Source organism: Lingula anatina, chromosome 5, assembly GCF_051362555.1.
Source record: "Lingula anatina isolate TDL-2025a chromosome 5, LinAna3.0, whole genome shotgun sequence".
Lineage (NCBI taxonomy): Eukaryota > Metazoa > Brachiopoda > Lingulata > Lingulida > Lingulidae > Lingula > Lingula anatina.
The window spans coordinates 6,118,204-6,129,339 of record NC_141771.1 but is presented as its reverse complement, the minus strand read 5'-3'; the positions used below and the strand labels follow the sequence as shown (position 1 = coordinate 6,129,339).

The window sequence follows — 11,136 nt, the reverse complement described above, 5'->3', positions numbered from 1 at the left end:
GACTTGTCTACACGAGGGTATCAACAATAATGTTCCGCTGCTTTAGTTCATTGAAACTTCAATATAAATTATTTCTATATCTAATGAAATGTGTGATTGAGACAACCAAAATAAATAAAAGTGATAAATGATTTCAGACCATTGTTTTTGTTTTTCCTGCTTGATAAGTAATGAGATTACATGATATCACAAACAAGCTGTAATAACGTTATTATAATTCATTCACATGGCTATTAATTTGAATGTGCCATTTTAATACTTCATATACTTCGAACAATATTGAAAAGATCATGGTGTCTTTGGCAAGCACCGTATTTGATAAATGTGATATTAGAATAATTTTTTTCAGGTAATATAATAATTTATTAGATAAAATTGCAACCCTAAGGTTGAAGTTGTACAATAATGTTTAAAAGAAAATTGACAATAAACTTTAAATTATAAAACAATAAATTATTCTTAAAATACTACAAATTAAAAAGGCTTCCATAAATTACTTCAAGTTTAAAAGGCAGTAATTAATAGAGGACTTTTTTAAACGTTCCGTCTTCACTTTTGGTTGTAAAAATTTGGTGTTGTTTCGTAAAGAGCGGGTGTTTCTTTCAGGCAATAAATGTCCCAACTTTTCACAATTTTTTAATTTTGTATAAAACCTCTGATAGCAAATGTCTACGTTTGTCTAGGGTGTTAATGTTACAAACTTTTAAGGCATCATCATAACTGAGACCAGGGCAAATAATCCTTAAGGCTCTCTTTTGACTGACTTTGAACTGACTCTAGACAATCAGATTGCTCAGCAGTCAGACCTGGTCCCCATACTGGACAGGCATATTCTAAAACTGATCTTATTACAGTCTGGTAGATAGTTAATAAATCTTGTATGTCCAGTTTTGCCCTCTTTAGCTGTCTGAGATAAAAGAGCTTTAAACATGCCTTAGCATACATGATTTGGATGTGTTCAGCCCACTTGAGGTTTGGGGTTAAAATAACACCAAGTAACTTAAACTTTTTGACCTTTTCTACACGTTCACCATCTATTTCCAATGTTGGTATTGTAAGATTACAGTTCTTGGTAAAATCTATGTCCATCGACTTAGTCTTCCCTACATTAAGTTTCATCTTGTTTTGTTTGACCCAGTCAGCCAACTGGTCTATTGCTTGTGGTAGATGAAGTGTTTTGCCAAATTTGCAAATTTCGTAAATTATCTGCTACATGTCTTTTAAAATAGTTCCAGGTGATTCTTATTTAATTTTGTTATTTACAATTTATCACACAGTACTATAATAATATTTCAACATAATACCCGAAATTAATTATTCTTATAATTGTAAATTCTAAAATACCTGAAATTAATTATTGTTTGACTCTGCTACCACCAACAGTCTTGATTCTTGTTCTAAACGGCATACCGTCATTGTCAGTGTACTTAGTATTTTGTGTGAAGTGTATCTATTGTAAGTACAGGAATGTCTTAACTATACCCCTTCTCTCTGCCACCACCAGCAGGCCTGCAGGGTTAATAGCTAATGCCATGGGGTGTTTCAACCCATCATCCTCAGTGGCAATGCATTTGATTAACTGTCCTTGTGGACTCAGTGCTACAATCCTATGGTTACGACCATCAGCAATGAATATGTCACCATAGCTGTCTGTGCACACTCCACCTGGTAAACTCTGGCCAACACCGCTGCCCTCTGTGCCATACTGGTACAGCTGATCACCAGTAGGTGACAGCACATGTACACAGTTGCCCAAGTCTGATATCACAATGTTATCATTAGCCCTGTTCACTGTGATGAAAGTGGGGGATTTACACATAGTGAGTCGAATAGTGTTCAGGAGATGCCCACTGCCTGCGTGGAATGTGAGGATGGATTCTTTTTCCACATCAAAAATCATCACATTACCTTATCTATTCATTGTGATACAACTTGGCTTTTCCAGTTGACCCTTTCCCATGGTTGTCACCGGTTTACCTTTGGTGGAGTACACTTTGACACATCTGTCACCTATTGATGTTATATACATGCGACCAGTTTGTGACACAGCTACATCAAAAGGTTTCTTTAATTTTATGTCAGACATGAAGTGACCTGCATGTGTGAATACTATTATTTTGTCATTTCTATAACCCCTAGCATATATATATATTGCTCATCTGTGGCTACCCCCCATATGATAACATTTTCCATTTCATATTTCAGTTTAGCAGTGAAGGAATGTACACATTCTGCCTTCTCTAAGAAAACGGGAAGACTGGGTCTTGATTTTGGATGTGTTCCCTGCCTAGCTGATGGGGGGTTTGACTGTACTTTCACCTGCCCTAACATGGCTTCCAGTCCAGCAGTAGATGTCTTACCAGGACTATAAGAAATCTCTGCAGTTGTGTCTGGTGTTGGTACTGGTATGTTTTCCATTGTTATCAGTTTATTTGTGAGAGACTTTGCATGAACCATGATATCAGAGTCGGTGCCATTTGCGACAAGTTGTTGGGCAAAGTCACAGACACTTTGCAAGGAGGCATGGTGGAGTTCAAGGTTGTCCTTGTTAACCTCTCTTTGCGTCATTCTAAGATCATAAGCAGAATTAACTTCTGATATCAGTGTCTCTTTCCTCTCATTAATTAATGTACAGATATGCTGCGTTTGTCTCTCAATGGTGTTGATAGTGGCTGTCCTGATACGAGAGTCCTCACATTCATTGGTTGTTTCCTCGGCGACTGCCTCTTTAAATACGTTAACTTTTGCCAGCGTTTTAACAAGGGCATTTTCAATTTTTTCTCTATTGCTTTTTGCAACTTCTTCTACAGGTAAAATACCATGCCTATAATGATCTGCTAATGCACAGTCACCACAAACAACGGTATCATCATCTTCACAGTAGTATTTGAGTTCATTACCAGGATGTTTCTCACAACCGATGGTCAATTGTGCATTGGCCTGTGCCACTGCTTCCACATTAGTCTGTACATTTTCTGGTGCCTCTCTTTCTATTTGTTGCTGGTTTATTATGTCCTTGGCCTTACAAAAGGCAAAATTCTTTTTCAATTCAGAGAGTCCACCGGGTGGAAACTGGACGTCTTCTCGGCAAACAGGGCACTGAAATGTCCTCTTTGTAGTGAGAGTTCCCTTGGCATGGTCAGATATGCAAGCAAGGCAAAATGTATGGTAGCATGGCAGCAAGCGGGGGTCCTGATACTCTTCCAGACAGATGCTATATGTTAAAATGTTATCCGTGAAGGCCGCTGCCAATGCCTTGGCCATATTGTCACATCATGGCATTGGAAAGACATCCAGTCAATAGTGGAACAATGGCATTAAAAAAAGCATACGTTATGCTTCTTAATGTTATTATTCTACATAGAAAGTGTCGAATCTAAGGATGATACATTGGACCACGTGCATATTTGTAAGAGTAGTTTTGGTGTTCTGCAGTTACTCTTATTTTCAAACCGGAAACATTGACTCTACCTTTGCTTACAACAAGGACCTATGAATTTAGCTTACATGTACAGTAGGCCCTACATGTCCATTTAGTCCTTCACATACCATAAGCCTTAAATATAATTGTTAACACGGGCATATTCCATCCACAGGAAAGGGTTTCAATGGACATATGTTAAAGTAATATATAGTTTTCCCTTGTGCTTGTTACTCCCCATGTAGATGTCCAACCACCGACCATAACCTGCCCCAAAGTTGACCCAGTGGTGTCTCCAGACAGAGAGGTCCACGTGTCCTGGGTCGAGCCAACGGTAACGGACAACAGTGGCAAACCCGTTACGGTGGCCAGCAATTTTAGTCCAGGAAAGTTCTTCTGGGGACGGTACAAGGTAGTTACGACGCCAGAGATGAAGCTGGAAACAGCGCAAGTTGCTCTTTCACGCTTAACGTAGGACGTGAGTAATCGCCGTGTTTATGTCAACTGCTTACGAAAACATAATTTGTCTTATGCAGAAACGAATTAATGTTTCAACTTCAAGATCATATTTCATATAGATCTCATATCATTTATGTGATAAAAGCATTGTTCAATGAAATAATTGTGGAAACCTGCTCATTCCAGCCCACATGTGCCCTGATCTCCACACACCTATCAACGGAGCTGCAAGCTGTTACACTTCTGGGTTCGTAGTGTTCTGTACTCTTCACTGCCAGAACCCGTACGATTTCGACTTACCAGCCGGTATGACGTCCGTGTCAGTGGTGTCTACGGACAGAGAGGTCCACGTGTCCTGGGTCCAGCCAACGGTAACGGACAACAGTGGCAAACCTGTGACGGTGATCAGCAATTTTAGTCCAGGGAAGTTCTTCTGGGGACGGTACAAGGTAGTCTACGACGTCAGAGATGAAGCTGGAAACCGCGAAAGTTGCTCTTTCGTCAACTGCTTACGGAAACATAATTTGTCTTATGCAGAAACGAAGTAATGTTTTCAACTTCGAGATCATTATATAATATACTGGTAGAGTGTAGGTTTTAGCATATACCACTAGGGGCACTCTACTTGATACATTATAATCGGTCAGTGTTATGCTTGGTGATGACGTACGTTATCGGCCAGTCTTATGATTGATGATGACATCATTTGTCAGTTTTATCTTTTCTCGGACCTCACATCCCCGAAGATTATGTCATATTTCATATAGATCTTATATTAGTCACGTGGTAATACCATTGATCAAATGAACTAACTTTGGAAACGTGCTCATTACAGCCCACAAGTGCCCTGATCTCCACATCTATCAACGGAGCTCTCAGCTGTGACACTTTTGGATTCGGAATGTTCTGCACACTCCAGTGCCAAAACCCGTAAGAATTCGACTTGCCAGCCGGCATGAGAACCGTGCCAAATTACTACGTGTGTGGAGGGAGAGGGATGTGGGCTCCCACCACTCAAGTGCCCGACTGAACTCGTACGTGCTGGTTTTAAATTCAAATAATGTATTTGTAATACATTAGGGTATATCTTCAAAGTACTCTTTACTGTTACAGGATATCAGAATTCAGATGGCAACCTCGTTCGGACCTTATACTACGATTATGAATGCCCGGATTCTAGGGCCCAGAAGCAAATCAAAGAAAATGCCGTGAGCATTTTCAAAGAGACGCCTTTTGGTTTGCTATGTAATTGTGACGTCAAAGTCGACAACTTCAGAGTCATCTGCTGTGCCACCAACAGCAGTGCTGTGCTTGAAGCAATAGGTACGAAGTAAAAAATGGCGTTCCTTCTCTCAGAGGACAAAGTACATGTAGGAAGTTACATATGAGAGCTGAAATACGGCTATGTGATATTTTCGCAATGAAATCTCGCTCTTGCGGTAGTTGGTGCTCATGGTACAGGGGATATCTGTGTTCATGTACTATTAAACATGTGACTTTGTACGCACTGCATGTAAGTTAATGATAAAAAGAAGAAAAAGGATAAAAATAAACATGATAATGATAAGAGGAAGGATGTATTATGATCAAACTGGGGTAACTCACAAACGCAGACATTCAATAATAATTATAATCTTTATTATAATCAGCTAAATAGCAATATAATACCTTTTTTTCTTTGAAAACATAAGTATGACATTTTAGTTGTACATTTACCATGTAAAATTCGACGGAAATGATTTTATATTTGATTTTCTTTGTTTGGAGAGGAGATTATTACCTCGAGCAGGGTGGAAATTTGAACTTGCATTTGATTGTTTTACAATATCCAATATTAGTTAATTAAAACTTTAAACTTAATTATTTTCATTACTTATGAAAGGGTGATTCAGAGAACCAAAACAAATAATAGTGATACATGATTTCAGTCAATTGTTTTTCTTTTTCCTGCTTGATTAATAATGACATTATATCAATTATATATACAAACAAGCTGTGATGACATTAATAGGATACACAACACATGTCTATAATTTTTGAATGGGCCTTTATAAGAGACATACAGATTGAAGAATATTGAAAAGGTCATAGCATCTTTGGCAGAGCATTGCATTTGATAATGTAATCTATTGAATATATTAGCTGCTACATGTCTTTTACAATAATTTCAGGTGATTCTTATAAAATCTCTCACACAGTATTATTGTATTAGTGCACATTAGGTGAACAATGTTATAATTGTTAATTCTAAAATACCTGAAATTAATTATTCTTTGGCTCTGCTACCACCAGCGGTCTAAATTCTTGTTCTATACTGCATATCATCACCGTCAGTGTACTTAGTATATTGTGTGAAGTGTATCTATTGCAAGTACTTGAATGTCTTAACTTTACCCCCCATCCCTGCCACCACCAGCAGACCAGCAGGGTTGATAGCTAATCCCCTTGGCCCTACCAATCCATCATCTTCAGTGGCAACATACTTGATGAACTGCCCTTGTGGACTCATTGCTACAATCCTATTGTTACGACCATCAGCAATGAAGATATGACCATAGCTGTCTGTGCATAACCCCGACGATCCATTCAACTGACCATCACCACTACCGTTATTCTGCTGCAGATGATCACCAGTAGGTGACAGCACATGGACACAGTTGTCCAAGTCCGATATCACAATGTTATCATTCACGCTATTCACTGTGATGTAACAAGGACATTTAGGCAAAGTGAGTGGAACTGTATTCAGGGGCCTTCCAGTGTCTGCATGGAATGTAAATATAGATTTTTGGTCCACGTCATAAACCACAACATGGCCTTGTCTGTCCAGTGTGATACAACCTGGATTTTCCAGCTGACCCTGACCCATGGATTTTATATATATGCCATTGGTGGTGTACACTCTGACTCGTTTGTTGCCTTCTGACGTCACATACATTTTACCAGTCTGTGACACAGCCACATCAATTGCTTTGTTTAACCTTATTTGACGCCAGAACTGACCTGCATGTGTGAACACTCGCACATTTGTTTCGAGGTTTTCAATATCTATGACACATGCAACATATACAAATTGCCCATCTATGGTTAAATTCCAACACATAAAATCTTCTCTCTTATCCTGTTTAAGTTTGGCAGTAAAAGAACATACACATTCTGCCTTCTCTAAGAAAATAGGCACATTCGGTGATGATTTTAGATTTGTTCCCCGTCCGGCTAACGGGGGTTTTGAATGTACTGTCACCTGTCCTAGCATGGCTTCCAGTCTAGAAGTAGGTATTTCACCAGGAATATAAGATATCTCTGCAGGTGTGTCTGATGTTGGTACTGGTATGCTTTCCATTGTTGTCAGTTTATCTGTGAGAGACTTTGCATGTGTCATGATATCAGAGTCAGTGCCGTTTGCGACAAGTTGTTGGGCAAAGTCACAGGAACTCTGCAAGGAGGCAATGTGAAGTTCGAGGGTGTCCTTTATTGCCTTATATTGCTCATTTCTGGCATCATAGGCAAACTTAACGTCTGATATCAATGAGTCTCTCCTCGCATTAATTAATCTACATACATGATGGGCTTGTCTTTCAACGCTGTTGATAGTGGCAATCATGATACCGGGGTCCTCAAATCCATTGGCTGCTTCTCTGGCGGCTTCTTTGAATACGTTAACTTTTGCCACAGTGTTAACAAGGGCAGTTTTGATTTTTCTCCTGTTGATATCCGCAACTGTTCCTACAGGTAAAATACCATGCCTGTAATGATCAGTCAATGCACAGTCACCACAAACAACTGTATCATCATCTTCACAGTAGTATTTCAGTTCATTGCCAGGATGTTTCTCACAGCCGTTGGTCAATTTTTCAACGGCTTGTGTCACTGCTTCCACATTAGTCTGTGCATTATTTGACGACCCTGTTTCCGTTTGCTGGTTTATTATGTCTTTGGCCTTGCAAAAGACAAAATTCCTTTTTAACTGAGAAAGCCCACCGGCTGGAAACTGGACATCTTCTCGGCAAACAGGGCACGAAAATGTCCTGCTTGCAGTGAGAGTTCCCTTGGCATGGTCAGATATACAAGCAAGGCAAAATGTATGGTAGCAAGGCAGCACTCGGGGGTCTTCATACTCTTCCAGACAGATACTACATGTCAAAATGTTATCCGTGAAAGCCGCTGCCAATGCCTCTGCCATATTGTCACATCATGGCATTGGAAAGTCTTTTAGTCAATAGTGGAACAATCACATGTGAGCTATATAGCACACCCAGTCCCCTTTGTAGTGTGATACGCGGTAACTGACCTCAAAAGGTGGCAATGGCCATGTATAATGTATAGATAAACTATCGTGTCAACAGTGATAACATGCACACTATATTAGGCCACACTTTTTTATTTTTATGGATGACATCCTGCGCGCACACCGATTTTCGTCAATTCTCCGAAAAAAACCCCAACGAAGTCGGTTGTCGCAAACGTCATTATTGAATTTGCCGGAAAATCGCTTTCTGCGCATGCATATTATCTCAACTTGGAAATATGGCCGCTTTGCCGTCAAGTTCATCTCTAGGATTACTTTCAAACTACACAACAATTAAAGTCATAAAGAGAACGGGGGCAGTTGTTTTTGATTGGTATGCCATTGATATTGGGCATGGAGATATCACCTTTTTACAATTATACGAAAGGCTGGCGGCCAGCGATTATCGCCCGGAAAATTTCAGTGACATTCTGTCCAAAGCAGCACATACCAGTTTTTTTTTGTAGCGAAACAAGGGTCGACAAGGACGTCGGGGTATTTGGTGGGCTGAAGCTTAGGTCGGACAGGCCACCCGATAGTTTGGCTGCTTCGTGTGAGTCGAAGTAGACAAAATGACATCGACTGAAATAACCTTTAATAGATTTGGCAGTATTAATATTACTTTTAACATTTCTGTGAAGTGTTTATAATGCTTTAATATTGTTAGTTTGATACGTGTTTCTGTGGTAAATTTATGTTTCCAGCTGTGTACTGACAGCATTCCTTTACTTAAGCAGATTTTTTTTGACGTTTTTTTCGCCCTCTCGCACCGATTTCGGGGTCCCAAGAGGATGTCACCCATAAAAATAAAAAAGTGTGGCCTTAAATAAAAATAGAAAGTAGGGGCAGCGAATTGCTCTTTGTTTTATTATACATTAAAGCAATAATAACTCTTCCTTTGAGATTCAAAATTCCGCAAGAAATACATTGTAAACAACGCCTGGAAATATATTCTGTTGCATTTTCCCAATAAAACGACTGTTATTGTAGTAAAACTAAAATCTGTGCTTGTCACTTGGGCTTTCGATGCTTTCTTCGCGGTCGACAAGTGCATCCGTTGCTAATGACGTAATGGTGTCACGCGGATTCTCGCGTTCATTCGAGACCAAAATAACATGGCGGGAAACCCTCAGACGTAAGTTGCGAGTTTTTTACAGTGCGTCGGATAACGAAAAGCCCAGAATTGCACACATTGTAGATATAAATGCATTTTGAGCAAAAAAGACGAATATATCTTATGAATCTTATAATATTGTTATATAGTGTTGTCTGCTTTTCCCGCGGTTTTAAGTAGGTCACTAGAAACTATCGCTCGATACGAGAGGGCTCCGTCAGTTAAAATCTCTTAAGAGATTTTAACAAAAAACCGTACGTTTAGGAAAAAAAACCTGGATTAACTTTGAATGCAGGAATGGGGTCGTTGACCATTGGTAAGTACGGGAAAATTGCCGTTTTTTCCAGGAAAATCGTATTTTTGTCCAAAACGAAGAGTTATTATGACTTTAATTAGTTTGAAAATTTACAGCATTGCTATGTTAAGCATCATCGTCAAAGATTCTGTCATGTCAGATGGATTTCTACTGTTTATTTGTTTATTTATTTATTTCTTATATCGTCGTTGAAATATTTGATTCCACAGAATCACCCACTCTAAATCTCTCTCTAAATCAACATAATTGCAATTAACCGAATAAATGGTCCAATGAAATGTTTTAACAATTAACATTTTAACATTTCCAATGAAATGTCTTAAAAGATTTTGATAGCCAAAAATCGCTTTTGGTTATTTGACTTTAATCGAGATTACAAAATACTAAAAGTTGAACGCATTGTATAATCTTAATATTTGAACGTACGCATGGTTACGACTGAATGAAGTGTATGTTGTTACATGTATCTGGCCCTAGCTGATTCATGTGGCACAGCCTCAGATCAGTTACGTTATTGGTCTTTCCCTACGTTATCATCCGATCATCGGTTGATTTAGTAAAAACGTGACATGTATGTCCTTCTGATACTTGAGCTATAGGGAGAAAGCAGTGGTCAGTAAACAGCATGTATGTCTGTGGACAAGATTGATTTCCAGGCATGTTTTTATATCGGCCTTGTCGAGAATTTTAATTTCTGAGTGGATTGAAATCGCAATCAAGCCTTGGCGTATCTTAGAGAACTCTGATTTCCAACGTAACTGAATAATCACCAGCGTTTCAGTATTCTTCTCAACGGCGGAAGGGATCTTGGAAGTGTGTTCTCAATGGGAATGAGCCTACAATATTTCATATTCAGAAACCAGTCAAAGTGACAGCAGAACGTGAACCTCACGAAATCAGAGCAAATGTAATTAACGGACCAAGAAAATTATATAAAATGTGTCTACTGGACAAATGATATTTTTACCCAAATAAGTTCTTGTGTTTTTTTTCACAAAAATAACAAACTACTTAAGATTGAACAAATGCTTAATATCAAATGTACTCTGAGTATCGTGAGTAAATGACACGTTATCTGGTCCTTGACTAATATTTGTGACACAGTTTTAAATCAGTCACAACCTTGTTCTGACCTGACGTGATCATCAGCTGACAGATAGTAAATAATGCACTGTCCACGAGCCCGATATACACGATAGTATGTCGAACGCCAGCGAGGCAATGCTATCGGGTACCTGTATATCGGCGAGGGGGTAACAGTGCATTACTTGTCATACATACAGGTTACAAAGGGAAATCGGGCATGTTCCCCACCTAAACCCCCTACCTTTGACTAGAACACGCTGATATCACCGCGCATGGGGTGATATTAAAGAATGGACTATCCCCGCGTTTACTGCCTAATTGCGATCACCGTCCAATCATTTTCATTTACGTGAATGGTTTGTGGTTGCGTGTGTATTGACAGGGACATGGGTCAGTGTTTTTTTGTGAGTAGTTGGCTGATTTCCTGCCCATCTTCTGCACGTGGCAGTCAC

At 39.2% G+C, this 11,136-nt stretch overlaps 1 protein-coding gene across 1 annotated transcript; it reads right to left on the bottom strand.

Moving 5' to 3' along the window:
* Positions 1-6,242: 6,242 nt before the first annotated feature.
* On the bottom strand, positions 6,243-8,139 carry LOC106168252 (E3 ubiquitin-protein ligase TRIM65-like). Its single transcript, XM_024077566.2, has one exon. The coding sequence runs from the start codon at positions 8,061-8,063 to the stop codon at positions 6,243-6,245; it is 1,821 nt and encodes a 606-aa protein (XP_023933334.2). The 5' UTR covers positions 8,064-8,139.
* Positions 8,140-11,136: the final 2,997 nt, after the last annotated feature.

Coding starts and splice junctions, on each gene's coding strand:
- LOC106168252 (XM_024077566.2), bottom strand. CDS start 8,063: ATGGCAGAGGCATTGGCAGCGGCTTTCACGGATAACATTTTGACATGT.